This window comes from Falco peregrinus, chromosome 5 (assembly GCF_023634155.1).
Source record: "Falco peregrinus isolate bFalPer1 chromosome 5, bFalPer1.pri, whole genome shotgun sequence".
In the NCBI taxonomy this organism is placed as follows: Eukaryota; Metazoa; Chordata; class Aves; order Falconiformes; family Falconidae; genus Falco; species Falco peregrinus.
In genome coordinates this window covers 64,689,439-64,705,859 of record NC_073725.1, presented here as the reverse complement: position 1 = coordinate 64,705,859, position 16,421 = coordinate 64,689,439, and the positions used below count along the sequence as shown (strand labels likewise).

At 51.0% G+C, this 16,421-nt stretch overlaps 2 protein-coding genes across 2 annotated transcripts in view; both read left to right on the top strand.

Annotated features, from left to right (window-relative positions):
• The first annotated feature begins 1,257 nt into the window (after positions 1-1,257).
• On the top strand, positions 1,258-4,945 carry LOC101911960 (late histone H2B.L4). The gene is made up of 3 exons (XM_005230909.2): positions 1,258-1,279; positions 3,838-3,947; positions 4,585-4,945. Exons 1-3 carry the CDS (start codon positions 1,258-1,260, stop codon positions 4,819-4,821), a joined length of 369 nt encoding a protein of 122 aa, XP_005230966.1. The 3' UTR covers positions 4,822-4,945.
• Positions 4,946-5,332: 387 nt separating this feature from the next.
• Positions 5,333-16,421, top strand: part of ASB10 (ankyrin repeat and SOCS box containing 10) — a 28,534-nt gene continuing 17,445 nt past the window's right edge. The window contains exons 1-3 of the mRNA XM_055803986.1: positions 5,333-5,420; positions 8,631-8,702; positions 11,179-11,333. The gene's annotated coding sequence lies outside the window, so the exon portion shown is untranslated. The remainder of the gene's footprint in view (positions 5,421-8,630; positions 8,703-11,178; positions 11,334-16,421) is intronic.

The window sequence follows — 16,421 nt, the reverse complement described above, 5'->3', positions numbered from 1 at the left end:
TCCAACAGTACATGTTGACAGGCAAATTGAAGAATAGGGAAAATATGTAGTAGTTTTACTCTCTTGCAGTACTTTCTCAGATGCTGGCCATCTGTGGCTGACATTTTGAGTAATTTCCTTGGGTGGTGGTTGTTGGCTTTTTTTTTTGCAAAGGGACCATGCAAGCTTTGACTGCTGCTACAGAAGTGCTGTGTATCATCCATAGGACAAAAGTCACCATGGCAGCTGCTTCCAGTAGACAGTGCAGAACAGTCAGGTTTTTCAGTGTTTTTAGCAATGATCTTGGGGGGGGGGGGGGGGGGGGAGGAGTCTTTTCTAAGAGAATAATGCAGATTAATGAAAATAATGCAGATTAACATAAATGCCATACAAGTTCTGCAGAAAAGTCTAGATTAGTCTAGATTGTATTGAAAAGTCAATCGCATGAGTATCGCACAGTGTAGTACTCTGAAGTTAACAGACAGGGATGGGTAAGTAGTTATTGTAAAGGCTGATTGGTGTTCTTTGGGAATGGAAAATCCTGAGAAGGCCGTGGGAATGTTGGGATGACAGCCAGCATGATGGACAGTAGCTGCAGAATTCTTGTAGCTGGTGTAGCAAAAAGGAGAACTGTGTTAGCTGTCTGCTGCTGCAGAATGAGACGAACTTCTCGGTTACAAACAGGTCCCTGATTTAGCACAGGTGCACATTCAAAGCAAAAGTAGCTGCGACCACACTAGAAGTCTCAGTAGGCCAGACTTGTAAAATGGAGTACATGCACATGCTTTATCAGTCTGGTGTTTAAACCTGTTGTTATGGCAGTTTTGTTAGATTGCACAGACGCAGCTGTGGCAGGTTGATGTCCTAGAGTACTGATTCCTGTGAGTGAGGCAGCCACTAGCTGGGGTGGTGGCATTTTAAACTGTTTCAACTAGAGCTTTTCTGGTCGTGCACAAAACCAGTGTATAGATACACTGAGAATTGCTCCTTAGTTGCTAAGATGGTCACTTCTGTGAAAGTAGTAGCTTAGAGCCTCTACACTGTTACTCTTGCTTGTAGTCTAGAAGTGAGGTTGACTCTAACACAGTTACAGCCAAAAGTGGCAGATACTGCATCAAGCGCAGGGTTGTGGGAATCCCTGTGTTGTGAGTCGATCCATACACTACAAAAATAGCACAGGGATGAGTCAAGCCCAGCAGGCAGCTTCCAGAATGGAAATGCGAGGAACTTCTCAGTTGCAGATAGGTCCCTGATTTAGCAAAGGACGGTCTCTAGCCCATGCCACCCAGGGAAGCAGATGGTAATTCCCCAAATCTGGGAGTTCAGATTTGACTGTACTGCTTAATGGATGAACCTCTGCCCTTGCAATATAATGGCTCCCTGTGCTTAGTGCTGAGTGACCAGTTGCTGCTCCTTGTCCACCAAAGGCTTCCCTCCAACTAAACATTTTGTCAGAAAAACAAGCTGTGTGTGTCTAAATGCTGGTGCCAGACACAAGCTGCAGCTGCGGAGAGACACAACAGCCAACAGCTCCTTCATTGTGAGAGTGCCTTTGTGTGCTATGACCAGTGGAAAAGGTGAAATGGTTCTAGTTGCAGTGAATGGTCTCCCCCAATGCAAAGATCTCAGCTATTTACAGCTCTGTAAATCAGTGGGTGGTTGGAATGTACATCAGAGGGGGAAGCTCTGTGCTGTTCCTTGTCAGTACAAGTCATCCACCAACATCTCTTGACATTGTTAGATATCCCAGAATATGCCACTCCCATTCCCAGAAGGATCCCACCACCCCACATCCTCAATGTCCAAGCCTGTTTCCCTTCAAAAATGCACTGACGGGACGTTCTGATTCTCAGGTGCAAGAACCCCTTCTGTGATATTTAGAAGCCATTTGTCACGGTGACATTTATTTGCACTGGGGGTGGGTGACCAGGTGCCTCCCTGTGAGGACAGGCCTAGAATAAAACTAAATTCAGTGAAACACTGTTGGCTGTACGAGTGCCGACAGAGTGACCGATGAGGTCTCCCAAACTTGGTCCTTGGAAGATGTGATTTGCTAAGGATATGCCAGTATAACATGTGCCCCTGAGCAGCAGACAGCACACGTGGCAGAGCAAAGATACCAGCATCCCCTCCCCAAAAAGTACATACTAGTATTATCCTTTTATGGAACATCTGTTGTGGTGCCTGCTGAGAGAAAGGCTTCCTTTTCTATCTCAGGCACAGAAAACTTTTCTATTCTGCTCACTCCTCTACTGTGTTGCTGCACATTTTTTTTCCTGGCTTAGCTGAATTCCTGCATCATCATTACCATCACTAGTGTGACTGCTGATTTCCAAGACAGATCAAATACCTGCTTTGGGTGTTACCCATCCCCTCCCACTGCCTCCCTTCTGTCCTTTGAGACTCTGTTGTGTGTAGTGGGCAGGACTCCCAAAAGCAGGCTAGCTGAGATAGTGGGAGGGACCCTGGCTGTTGGGATGTTTATATTCAGTCACTGGACCAATGTTCCCTGCAGTTACTGAGTCTCCACTGAATGCATTATCCATTCCATAGCACAGAAGTGGTTCCGCTCATTTGATACTGGAAGCAATACCTTGAATACTCTGATTTACATGCTTCCAACAAAGCAGGAACCCCCCTTTTCACCAAAACACTGGGTGGACCTGGGAATAGCTCTTCTCTGGCACTTCTGCCCCATGTGAATGAGATACTACTGCCCTTCACAGAATCATAAGAGTCACAAAATGGCTGGGGTTGGAAGGGACCCCTGGAGCACACCCCCCTGCTGAAGCAGCTCTCCCAGGGCAGGCTGCACAGAACCGCGTCCCGGCAGGTTGGGATGGCTCCAGAGAAGGAGACCCCACAGCCTCTCCGGGCAGCCTGTGCCAGCGCCCGGCACCCTCCGGGGAAAGAAGTTTGTCCCCAGGTTCCGCAGGAGCTGCCTGTGGTGCAGCCTGTGCCCGCTGCCCCTTGTCCTGCCGCTGGGCACCCCTGGCAGGAGCCTGGCCCCGTCCTCCTGGCACTCACCCTTAAGGTATTTGTAGACACTGATAAGGTCCCCTCAGCCTTCTCTTCTCCAGGGTGAACAGGTCCACCTCATAGGGCAGATTCTCCTGCCCCCATCATCTTTGTAGCCCTCTGCTGGCCCCTCTCCAGTAGCTCCCTGTCTTTCTGGAACTGGGGAGCCCAGCACTGGACACAGCGCTGCAGACATGGCCTCACCAGGGCAGAGCAGAGAGGGAGGATAACTTTCCTTGATCTGCTGGTCACACTCCTCCTCACACACCCCAGGGTCCTGCTGGCCCCTTGGCCACGAGAGCACACTGTAGGCTCATGGGCGACTTGCTGCCCACCAGCACCCCCAGGCCCTTCTCCACAGAGCTGCCCCCCAGCAGTCGCCCCCAGCCCGTGCTGGTGCCTGGGGCTGTCCCTCCCCAGGAGCAGGACCTTACACTGGCCTTGGTTGGACTCCATGAGATCCCCTCTGCCCAGCTCCAGCCTGCCCAGGTCTGGCTGAACGGCAGCGCAGCCTCTGGGGTAGGGGTACCAGCCACTCCTCCCCGTTCTGTATCATCAGCCAACTTGCCTCTCTTTCCCACCTCTTTGCCCGTGTTACCCTCAAACTTTTTGTCAGGTCTGAAAATTTAATTGAATCAGTTACTTCCAAGCTCCTATCAGGCCAGCTGCCCTTTGCTTAGCGCAAAAAGGAATCATCAGTCACAGATGTGTGTCCGTCCTGCTCCTTGGGGTTGCACCTGAGGCAGGTGAGGTACTGCTGCCTTTGCTATATAACCAGCCCCACGGCACCTGCTGGTTCTCAGTTGGGGCTTGCTCTGTTGGGGGCTGTGATGAGTGCAGAAGCTGGGAAGAAGCATGGTCATACTTCAGCTTCTGGGGACAGGAAGCCTAAAAGGAAGCCTAAGAGGAAGGAAAACTATTCACTCTATATCTACAAAGTACTGAAGCAGGTGAGCAAATCTTTCTTTTCTGCTACAAGCTTCATATGGAGTTACTTCTGCCTATTGCATGTTAGCCTTATAAAGAGGAAGGAAGAAAAATCTGCTTTTTAGTGAGATGAAAAAAAGTGAGTGGGTACAGAAGAGCCCCAGCTGAGTATCAAAAAGGGGGTGGGGGGATCCTTGGTGTAGGAGGCAAAGATGAATCTAGATCAGAAAGGGTTTCCTAGAGAGGATAAGCTTTAGTGCATGGAAGTAATTGAGTAGAAGTCAATAGGGCAAGAACAGCTGCTGTTGGCCCTATGAATAGGAACCAAAATCATTCTGGTAACTTCTGTTGGGGAGATGAACAAAAGAATTTTCAGAGATGGCTTTGAGTTGTCAAGGCCTCTGTCTTCTGCAGGAGCCTGTAAGGGGGATGAGGAGCGTGTGGGCATTCCCACCCGACAGGCTTGTCTTCAGTAGGGGATGCACAGCAGCTCCTGCTGGCATAGTCCCTGTGGTACTGTGGTGGCCCAAATGGCACACGACTCGAGACCCTCAGGGTGGCATCTGGGGGCCTCTTTAGGGCTGGAGCGCCCTGTCTGTGGTGGGAAGGGGGGCCTCGCTCCCTCCAGGGTGATGGCTGTGTAAGACTCTCACCTGGCAGGTGCATCCGGACACTGGCATCTCCTCTAAGGCCATGAGCATCATGAACTCCTTCATCAACGATATCTTTGAGCGGCTGGCCTCAGAGGCTTCACACCTGGCACAGTACACCTGCCGCTCCACCATCACCAGCCGCGAGGTGCAGACGGCCGTGCGGCTCCTGCTGCCTGGTGAGCTGGCCAAGCATGCCGTCTCCGAGGGCACCAAGGCCGTCACCAAGTACACCAGCAGCAAGTGACCGTCCGCGTCTCAATAAAGCCCCTGTCCCGCACCGACCGCGTCTGGGCTCGCGCCGGGGGCTGTGCGGGGCTGAGGGGCCGGGGCGAGGTGCGGGTGGTCGCCGCGGGCGGGCGCCTGGCTCCCGTGGCTGCCCCTCCGCGGTGGGGAGCGGGCGCTGGCGGGGCCGGGCCGGATCCGATGCGGGCCCTCGCCACCTCCCGCCGCCGGCTCCGTCCGGCGAAGCGGGAAGGCCGGCGGGCGGGGCCGGGCCCTCGGGGGCGAGCCGCCGGGCAGCACGGGTGCCGGTTGGATGCTGTCGCCGTGCCGCCGCCCAGCAGGCCCTGGCCCGGGGCCCAGCCCGGCGGGCGGGCGGCCAGGGCGGGGCAGCGATCCCGGGCCGGGCATGGGCCTGTCGCAGCTCGTCCCCTCCGGTGCCGGCGTTGCGGCGGCAGCCTGGCACCAGCAGGGGTCTGCAGGCCGCCGTCCTGCGCCCCCCAGCGCGGCCGGGCCCGGCTCGGGGCAGCCCGGCCGCCCCTCAGCCAGCCCCGGGCACCGCCGGCATGGTGGGCAGGTGGAAACCCCCCTGTGAATGCTGTCGCACTTCAAAGGAGGAAAACTGTAAGTAGAGTTTTCTATTAAATTAGTTCCAAGAAGGCAGGGGCAGGATAAAATGGGAAGTTTTCCAAAGCCCTTCTAGCTGTTCACGGGGCTGGGTGCCCTGGCGGAAGGGGGCTGAGGGCCGTGCCAGGAGCCCTGTGGGCAGCGAGCTGAGGCACCTGCTGGCTGTGGGCATGAGGAGCTCGAAAGCATCTGCAGGGAGCAGAGACGTGAACCCTAAGTTCTACATGTGAAGACAATGTAGAACAAACAACAACAACAATATTGGAATGACTAAGTACAGAAATACTGTTTGTTTCTAAAACTTTTCTCTATTTGATTAAAAAAGGTTACTAAAGCAAAACCAAACCCACTTCTTTGTCCATTTGTAGGTTAAAAAAGCTGTTAAATAGTAGTTAGATGAGAGAACTGCTTCAAGGGCAGGATCTTCATAACTTTTACCTGGGTTTTGGAAAAAAAAAAGTGCTGGAGTTTTCTGATTTGCTGCTGGCATTTAGTAAAAAAAATAAATACTGGAGTAGCAGAAAACTGTAAGTAAAAGATCAGGGAGGAAACATCTTATAATCTAGAAAAGGAGGATAGCGTTTTTAGGTGTGGGTCAGTTAGCTTAGAATTAATTTCAGGCAAAATAAGGGAAACCTGCCCTAAAGCTTGCTTGATAACAGATTATGGGATTTGAACATAAGTAATTGAAGTGGTTTGTGTACAATATCTTATTTTATTCAATCATAGGCTTGATTGATGTCACAGACTTATTTATAATTTTTAGGAAGAGTCACTCTAGCTTTATTTAGCTTTATATGTCAACCATGGAACACCCAATAGCAGGCTGACTTCTGTGAGCTATTCAGTTCTCAACAAATTGTTAACAGAGACCATAAATGGAGACTTTCCTTCTTGTGGAGTCCTGCAGGAGCTGGTACTTTCTTAGGCAACTAAAAAACTTCCTGTTGACTGCCTGCAAATAAATGTATAAAAACACAGACTATGTCTTTAATCTTTGCATCACAAATCTCGAGGCAGTTTGAACTGTTGCCATCTGGATTTTCAGTAGGACTGGATGCACAGCTGCTGTTTGAAAACAACCTAATACAGCCAGGAGCAGAGGCTACAGGGCATACTCGCAGAAAGCTAGGGTCATTCTGGGAAGCAGGGTGGGCTCTTCCACGGTTCTCTGAACTCCTTATTTCAATTTTCAGGTACCTGATTGCTAAAAGCTTATGTTGTCTTTGAGGTTCTTGCTGTTCAAGTGCTTCCTTACTGTGCTGGGCCTCTTTCTGCCAGCCCAGGTTATTGACATGCTGTTTATCTGTTTGTACCAGTCAGAGCAGAGACTAAACCCCTCCAGTTCATTGGGGCACAGTTAGCAGTGGGTAGTGGGTTTTTCTTCTGTTTATAAACTTTTTTTTAAAGGTGTTTTGGTTTTTCTGGTGGGTTTTGTTTGCCCCTCTGGTGAAAAACTTCTCCTTTTCAGGTAGAGGGGGAAGAGGTAGTACGGAAGGAACTGGACTGACAGGAGAAACAGAGGGTATTTTCTTTCTAGGGTTTCTAGACATAATCTCTTCTTGCTTTGAAGAGACAGTGTTGTCCTGCAGGTCTATAAACTGGGCTAGGACTGAGCCTTCAGCATTCTGCCTTGGACCACTGTGTTAATGACTGGCGCTGTCTGTGTCTCCTCAGGCTGACTGGGAAGTTCATGTCCCCATGTGCTTCCTAGGTGCATGAGCTAGCGCCCTGGAGGGAGCATTAGCAGATGCTGTCTGTCCATATGGAGCCTGTGCAGCCCAGAGGGCCAAGTGCATGTTGTGTGCAGAGTGAAGGTGGAGAGCATGACCCCCTGGGCTGTGGTGGGACAGCCCAACTGCCCCATGAGTGCAGCACTATCTTGGAGTGCACAGGGCTGTCCCTGGGTCCCTGCATGGAGGTACTGCCTCAGTCTGTGGTGGAGCAAAGGAAAGATGTGGGTTATGTTCTGGGTGGAGATGTGGTGGAGGTCCTTTGCCAGCCTCCCATTGGGACCAGATACCTGGTTCTGAGGTCATCCAATAGCAGCAAAAATTGGGGTAGGTGTATCAGGAGGAACCAGAACTGTAGGTCCCAGGTGACAGTGTGTGGGGCAGCCCTGGACCTCACAAAGATTGTTTGGTGATGCTGAGTCTCATGAGCTATAGAGCTGTGCCAGGTGCTGGAGTCAGTGTGGGCCAGACCAGATGTGACACACCCAGGGACAGTACAGGAGGTGGCAGAACTAGGACTGAGCATGTCTCAGTGAGTCCCAGCCCTGCTGCTATAGTGTGGGGCTGGCTGGAGGAGGGAGGGAAGAGGTTATACTGGGTACTCTGTTCCTTTTGACTGTAGGACCATGTTGAAGAGTGTTCTTCTTCATAGTGCCCTGCCTGCAAGCCAGAACTGGTCCTGAGCACAGGTGTCAGAGCAGTATCTGGCCCTGCAGAGCTGTAGTTCTTCCATTTCTCCTAGCCCTTGTGGCCAGTTGTGCTGCAGGGAGAGGCGATGCAGGTGGCAGAGGCTGTGTCAGGGCTCGCGGGGGACACTCTGCCTGCTGTGGCATGTCAGTGGCAGGCTTGGGAGAGTCGGGCCAAAGAGCAGAATTACAAGCAGGCTGCCGTTTGCATCTAGAAGGTCAGCAGTCGATCTCCTTGCCCAGTTCTAGCGCTCCCTAGGCCACAGCGTCTGTGTTTACGCCCCCTTTCCAGCAGCACTCCCGTTTTCCTGGCTGTAGAATGTGCAGTCGTGCTTCTGGTGGGACAGAGAGTGCTCGAGTAGCTTGGAACTGCAGTTCTGTTTCTGCCCTGGAGGTGGTTCTCCCTGACTACCTGATGTCAAATATGTTTCTGTTGCATGGGCAGGAGCCTGGTGCTGCCCTGTTCTAAGCAGGCTGTTAGTGGAGCATGCAGCTTCCCTCTGTGGTACCCTGGCGCTCTCGGCAGATACCTGGCCGTCTGTGTGGGTAAGCTGCTGACTTACGGTGAGATGAGCAGCTATCTCCTGGAAGTGTCTGGTAGAGCATCTGACATTAGGTGAGCCCAAGAGAAGTAAGGCTTTGGTGGTGCAGCTACTTGATTCTCTAGTATTGCAATTTGTGCATCCTGCTTCATGTGTTGTCCCCCATCCGCCCCTCAAAGGCTGGCAGAATGGAGTTGGTGATCAGCCTCATATCCCTCTTACTAAATTTCCTGCGTTTCCTCACAGATCTGCACTGCAGGCTGCCCTTCCAGATGTGCCAAGCTTGAGAGGTGGAGGGAGATGGTTGCTCTTGATATGGTGAGTTCCGCACTGAGCCTGCCAGACTGTCTTTCTTCCATTTCCCATATGGACGTGGGTTCATCTTTCACTGTGTGGGGCTCATGCTGCTTGTTTCCCCACAGTGCATCCCCATGGAACTGCCCTGATACACTTGCACAGGATGTCATACACAGCCTTCCTTTTGTGAGGGATCGCTCTGCACACTTAGCACAGTTTAGCTCTTGTGAAGACTGGCTCCACAGCTGAGATTCTCTCAGAGTGGACTTGTGGCTCCATGTCCTGTTTGTGCCATGATGCTTTAGTGCATCAGGTGAGATCTGAATGAAGTTGCTTTGGGAGGAGTGGGTGGACTGTCAACCAACAGGGATTCACAAGAAATTGGTCACTGCAAGAATGACCCAGAAGCACTTGGCTTACAGTAAAAAGCAAACATTAACTCTTGAGCCCATGCAGGTACTCTTCCAAAGTGTCTTTCAACTGCCTTTTTGTGAGTCTGTCTCTTTCCAGGTCTGCCTGTGTCCTTACAATTCCCCCAGAGAATTCTTGGTACTGCAGCACTGTCATGTTGCCTGTCTCTGGCCCCGTGTCTGCGTCAATCTGTTTCATTCTTACAAAGCTTTATGTGCCTGTGGGCTAGAAGCAGCTTTTATTTTTTGCCTTGGGTCCACTCTTCAAACCCCCTCAAAAAGAACACCAGTGCGACAAACTGAATCAAAGCATTTATACAAGTATCAGTAATGCCAGTGTTCTCTTTTCCTTTTTGTAAGAGAACAATGACTCTAAGACCATGGGCTCTTTTCTGTCATAGAGTGGGGGACGGTGAGGCGGAGCATCTCTCTAGTCTATGATGAGTGGTGCAGGTTTGAGGAGAGGGAGGGTTTTGGGGAATGGAGGTTGGCACCAGTGTGCAGACCTGCATGCGTTGCTCTTTCCATGTTGTTGCATCCCTTGGCAGCAGTGCTGCCAGGTGGCTGCTCTGGTGTGTAATTAGACACTGTTCCAAATAGCATAGGCAGGAATGGTTCAGCACTTGAGGAAAATGAGCTGGTGATGGATAGCTCTGGTGATGCCAAAGCTGTTAAAATATGAATGTCTGAAATGCATCCAGGGTTCCAGCAAGGAACTCTCATCCTCTCTGTGCTCAGCTGCTGGTGTGTGGGGACAGTGCTGGTCTATGTCCCTTCCCTTTCCTGGTTTGGTCTGAGAGGTGGGCTGTCTATAAGTAATGGTAACTCTTGAGTCCCTAACTCATGGCAGCCCAGGATCCCTGCCTGGAGAATGGGAGAAGGTTGATGATCAAAGGTCAGGCAGATGTTCCCCTGTGAACACACACACTGCTGTCTGAGGCTCTGTAGTGGGACTGAAGGTCTGTGTCTCCATCCCCGTTCTCTCCAGCAAGGTTTATTGCAAGGAGTTTGTTTCCCTGTTTGTTCTTTCTGTTCACTCTGGAGTCTTAGATGTAGGCAACAATAATACTGCTTCCTTAATCTCCCCTGCTTGGGGTTGTGCAGAGGGGATGGGGGAGGTATTCAGAAGTTAATTATGTGAGAAAGTAAGTCTTATTTGATATCCATAATTTCCAGAGCCATATAACAATGGGGGTCAGAAGGCATCCTCGTTTAATGTCTGTTCCTCGTATAGCCCTGTATTACCTGCTGTCAGGCATGAGGGGGGAGACTGAAAAAGCTGCTGTCTGGTAAGGTGCTTCCTGATGCAGAGCTGCAGCTGGGGACTGAGAGCCCCAGGGACTGGCTTGCAGTGCCCCTAGTACTGAGAAGCTTGGGACAGGGTGGAGGCCTCCTCTGGGGCCTGAGGACAGAAACGAGATGGTGACAAAAAGTATGTTCGCACACAAGTAATGTGTATTGGGCTGGGCTCAGGACCATTACCTAGTGGTACCCTGTGTGGTCTCCAAGTGGGAAGAGGATGCTTCCATGTACCCCCATGCAGGGTGTGGGGCTGGAGAAGAGGATGACATGGGCAGAGTGGCCCCATGAGGAATGGCTGCTGCAGGCCACACGCCGTTTTCCCATTAGTGAGTGTTTAGTTCAGCGTTTTAAATAATTGTGTCCTCAGAATGATATTTAAAATCCATTTGGGAGGCAATGAGGCGGGAAAGTGCCTGTGCCATTGTGATGACGCTGCGCAGGCCGTGCCACACATGCATATTACAAACTCGTTACAGGCTCGTTTACACACACACTGCTCACTCCCCACACAACCTCTTTCTGATGCTTCTAATGTTTCTTCCCCACTATGGCTGCCTCTGCTTGGCTCTAGGGAGAAATTTACTTGATAAGGTAGGCCTGGTGTCTGCAGCAAGAGGAGCGAGGGACACGGTCCAGGCAATTGGGTGCTGGCCTCTGGAATGGGGATGTGTGGGGCATGTTTGGTGATGGGAATGTCTCAGGTATCCTGTCCTTCACCTGTGCTCCATGCTCAATGCAGAACTGTGCTTACTTTCTGACAAGCCCTTGCACTTGTATTATTTCAGGCTCCAGGCTCCGCAGCCCCAAGGCTTCCAGCTGCTGTGCTCTGGGCACAGTGTGGAGAAGAGTTTACAGCACCTGTGCCAAGCTGACTATGAAGCCAAGTATCAGCATGTGCTCTTGAATGTCCACGGGAAGCTACATAGGCTGGAGGGACTAGGTATGAGGGAGCTGATGAAGCAGCAGCTTCAGTGTGGTTCTGTGAGTGCTGGTTAGTGGCTGAATGGGAGGGCAGCCAGACTGCTGCATGAGCACCCTCCACTGTCCTCCCAACAGAAATAGAAATACTATGTGGTAGTACAAGGCTTGTGATGCCACTTTACCCTTGTCCTGTTTGCCTTGGTGGCGTGAGCAGTATTTGGTCTTCTCCCCTTGTCCTCTCCCTCCTGATCATGTTCAGCCCCTTCTAGGCAGGGTCCCAGCTGTGGTTTTGCTTGGTGCCACCTTGTGACCAAATGTTAGTGGTGTGAGGATCGAGCCCCCAGGTATACTTAAGGGCATGTTGGTTTCTTACATCTATGTCCCTTGCACAGTCACCTTGCTGGCTGCTTTCCTGAACAGGAAATGGATGGCTCTAGCGTCCTTGTCTCAGAAAAGAGTGCCAAGCAGATATGAGGGCAGAAGCAAAGCTGGAGTAGGGGCAAAGGCTGTCAGATTAGAGGAGGAAGAAAAGGGTATAAAATGTGGGGCCTATCTGTGTCTGAGGCAGCAAAAGTTCTCAAGAGGTGGAATTTCCACCACCCTGCCCCAGGACTGGTGAGTCTGAATTTCCAGTGTGTTTGGGAAATGTACGTGGTGGGATGGCCTCATAATGGAGGGGCTGGGTCCCACAGCCTTGTGCTGAAGGGGTGCTAATTGATATAATGTGGGGCAAGGAAGTGCCAAGCCTGGATATGCTGCTTTCATCCAGGTTCCTGCCAGCAATCAATGTACTCGATGTAATCAAAGTCACTATGTACTGCCCAAGAAAGGGGGCTGCATGCTGTGGTTGGGAGGGGACTGGAGCTGCTGTAAATGCAGCTCAGATCAAGAAACCAGAAGCTGCTATTTTATGGCTGGAACTTTGCAGGGCTTATATGTGTGAGTTTGTAGATGGTTTTGTGTGGTGTATGCCCTGATTGTTCTCTCCCTCTGCATGTGCCTGTGAGTAGTAAGGCTCCAGCTGAAACCTTAACCTTGCTGTCAAAGAATAGGACTGGCTGTGGTGGTTTATTCTTCAGGACACTGTTTCATCTTCTGTGCAAAGGGCTTGCTATGCACAAGCTGCTCTCTTGCTATTTCTTGTGGCCACAGCTGTGGTGCAAGAGGCATAAGCCCATTTTGAGGTTTCCAGGTGCTTGTTTGTTAGCATATCTTGGTGTGGATGGTGGCCAGTGCCAAATGCAGGCATTTGGATTTGCACGTGCATGGGATGCGTGGCTTTCCTTGCTGAGACCCTGAGTGTTGCCTGGTGTGTTGGAGGTGGGGAGAACCTAGCTGGTCTGTCTGCCAAGCTTTTTCTTTTCATGTGCATTGTGGTCCAGCTCATCCAAGCCAGGCTGTGTTCATGTCTGTCAGCTGCCTGTGCAGCTGCCCTCCCAAATGGAGATGGCTCAGAGGTGCTGTAGGGAACAGGGAGGGCAGCTGTTCTTACCTGATGGTGGCAGTGGGCTGAAACACAAGCAGAGAGGGTGTGATACAACGATGGATGAGGAGATGAGATGTTCTCCTGACAGATGTGGTGTGGAGAAGGGGAGGCCCAGGGTAAGAGCCCCAGTGCCTTTGGGAGGTAGGGCAAAATGGAGCTAGAAGAGTCTGGTGAAGTTCAGCACTGTGACCTGAAGCTGATCAATACACAGAAGAGGGGTAGAAAAAGATCTGCCTGCAGGTGAGGGCTGTGGGCTCTCATTGTCTTGAATGTGCCCTGTGGACCTTCATAGGATGGCTGGGGTTGGAAGGGACCCCTGGAGCCCACCCAGCCCACCCCCCTGCTGAAGCAGCTCTCCCAGGACAGGCTGCACAGAACCGCGTCCCGGCGGGTTGGGATGGCTCCAGAGAAGGAGACCCCACAGCCTCTCCGGGCAGCCTGTGCCAGCGCCCGGCACCCTCTGGGGAAAGAAGTTTGTCCCCAGGTTCCGCAGGAGCTGCCTGTGGTGCAGCCTGTGCCCGCTGCCCCTTGTCCTGCCGCTGGGCACCCCTGGCAGGAGCCTGGCCCCGTCCTCCTGGCACTCACCCTTAAGGTATTTGTAGACATTGATAAGGTCCCCTCAGCCTTCTCTTCTCCAGGGTGAACAGGCCCAGCTTGCTCAGCCTTTTCTCATGCAGGAGATGCTCCAGTCTCTGCATCACCTTTGTAGCCCTCTGCTGGGCCCTCTCCAGTAGCTCCCTGTCTCTGGAACTGGGGAGCCCAGCAATGGACACAGCGCTGCAGACATGGCCTCACCAGGACAGAGTAGAGGGGGAGGATCCCCTCCCTTGACCTGCTGGTCACTCTCCTCCTCACACACCCCAGGGGCCCACGAGCACCCCCAGGCCCCTCTCCACAGAGCTGTCTCCCAGTGGGTCAGTCATAGCCTGTACTGGTGGATGCATGGCAACTGTGGGTGTTTTGCTTGAAGATTCTGAAGGGGGATGGAAAGGCTTTTATGATCTGGGGGGTTTGAGACCAGAGCTCTCAGGCTTAGAGGTGTTCATGACTATTTCCTCTGAATTACTAGTGCTCTGTGCAGCCTGTGTCCATGGGGAGTTAAGCTGGGAATGGCTAACATGTGGTGTGGCCTCTAGGGACAGTGCTCCTGGTAGAGCTGAAGAACAGTAGGGTGTGGTGTTAGAGGTGAACCAGGAGTCTGCCAGGTGCTATGTAGAGGTGATCTTTTATCCAGGTTGATGAGCTGTTGAGAGAGGAGCACAGATGCTGAATGTGGCAGTGGACCAAGAAGATAAGCCACGAAAGGCAAAGGAAGTAGTAAAGTCAGGAAGAGATCCCAGTGTTTCGGGCACTGTGGGTAGGAATGCATAGCTTATGAACTAGTAACTGAGCGAGGCTGTGGGTAGAGAAGGGGCTGGATCACCTGGAACTGACTGCTTTGGCTGTTAGAACTGGTGATCCCCATTTGGACATCTGTACTCTAGCTCTGGTTAAGACCTCTGTCTACTGCTTCTGACACTGCAGCTATCAAAGTTGCTGCAGCTGTCAGTAATATGACATGAGAAGCAGGCTTTGCTTGTGACAGAAGTGAGCCTGGAAAGGTCTTCTGAATGACTTTGTGCCATAGCAAGTTGCTCCTGATTGACAGAGAAGGTATTACTGCAGGTGGCTACCACTCCAACCTGTGTGCTGCTGTGTAAGGGCAGTCCTGACAAACATTTGAACGACAGCCTCCTCTACCCCCAAGAGGGTCTCTGTGGTCCACATCTCATAGCCCTGCTTGTGAATGAGGGCTTCAGCTCAGTAGTGTTTTGAGGAACAGTCATGTTCTATTTACTCGTTCCTTGAAGCCTGGTCTGAAGCTCTGTGAGGTCTCTTTCTGCTACCTCTGCTTACAGGAGGGACTCCTTGTACTTGCTGGAGTAAAGACCTTCACAAAACAGCAGTGGCTGGCTACTGCAGTTATTGTGTTAACCTTTTGCAGACTAGCAGGAGCTAGCTGCTGGTCCCCCTTCTTCTGCTCAGGGTAGTTCTTTTGGATCCCTCTTTCTCTTCATCTGTTGTGTGGTAGAGGTGTGTACTTTGCTTTTGGCTTCAATCTAGTGTACAGCTTCTGTGTACCTGGGAGGTTAAACAGTAAAACAAAACTAGGGCTTATTAATGCTTAAGGTAGAAAATGAAGAGCTAATAGTTCAAGACTTGAAAACAAAGTGCACCGTATGGGCTCTGGTAGCTTACCATGTGTCATCAGAACCTTTTGAAGGTGGCGGCATTTATTAAATCATGTTAGTGCATATGAGCAGCTAATATCTATGTAATATCATGGTTTCCTGAGTAGTCTCTGACCTGATAGGGCCATATGCTATGTCTTTAGGCTTGTAGCTTGCAGATGACCTTGCCAGTAGCAAGGTATTCTCCCCATATCTGTCTTTTGGGGACAGACATACTTCGTTACACACAGGAGCACATGTAAATGGACACACTTGCATTACTGTTGGGCTGGAGATTCCAGTTCCAACACCCTTGCTCTGTCCTGCATCATGGACAGACTTCTACCTTGTCTCTTTATACCAATTTGGCTAACAGCTGTGGGGCTGGGTACCTCAGTTTTGTTTTGACATATCTCTCATGGGCAGATAGTTACCCATGCAATGCTTCTTGAGGGTGTGTGGGGTTGCTTGTGTATGCTCCAGGGAGTGCCTTCTCAAAAGTCAATGACTATTAGCCTCTGAGCCCATGCAAACCTACAGGCAGGAGTTGGTCCTCTGAATTCCTCTAAATGTCTCGGACATTCCAACATGTCTGTCATGCTCTGTTAATCATACAATAAATATGTTGTAACCTTTCTGATCTCACTCTGTTCATCTTGCCCCCAACAGCAGGCAGGTGTAATCATAAAACAGACTATTTAGTAAGAGATAAAACAAATCTCTTGCAATATCAGCAACAATGCTTAGAAGCTGTGAGATCACTGAAAAAAAATTGTGACGCGTTGCAAGGATGTGCATCTTCCCTCTGGCCAGCCTTGGGTCATGAGATTGCACGTGAACCCCTTTACTTTGACCTTTGAAGACCCTCTTCTTCATCACAGACAGATCTGAAGCATCTGGGGAAGGACTTGCTAAATGCCCTGAAATCACTGAGGCCAGAGGATTGAGTGCTGCTGATCTGTGCAACAGACAGACCTGTGCCCCAGATGTGAAGATGTTATGCAAAACCAGTGAGGAGAAGCCTGCTTTTTTGCCCACCCAGACTATGCAGCCTGCTGTGGAGTGTACAGTAGGTAGACTCAGTAAATTGGATTTGAAGGTAAAGCCTTGTGCCAGTAGCTGCCAGATGACAGTGCCGAGGGGACAGATGGTCCTGACTTCCCTCCTGTAACTTGTCAGGCAGAGCAAGCAAAGGACCTCTTTTGCTGTGGGGCCAGGGCAGATGCCAGAGCCCTGTCAAACATGAAGGAAAGGCTCTGCTGAGAGGAGTGTGTGTGGTTGGTTGTATTCTGTAGGTTTTATTTTCTGGTAGGGTTTTTTTGTTGGTTTTGGTGTTGCTTTTTTGTCTCTTTTTTTTTTTTTGTTTTTGTGGTGCCGTGGTTCTGGGTTTTTGTTGTTAGCCATGGGAGTG

Coding starts and splice junctions, on each gene's coding strand:
- LOC101911960 (XM_005230909.2), top strand. CDS start 1,258: ATGCCACCCAGGGAAGCAGATG. Junction 1,280..3,837: donor GCCACCCAGGGAAGCAGATG/GTAATTCCCCAA, acceptor TGATGAGTGCAG/AAGCTGGGAAGAAGCATGGT. Junction 3,948..4,584: donor TCTACAAAGTACTGAAGCAG/GTGAGCAAATCT, acceptor CTCACCTGGCAG/GTGCATCCGGACACTGGCAT.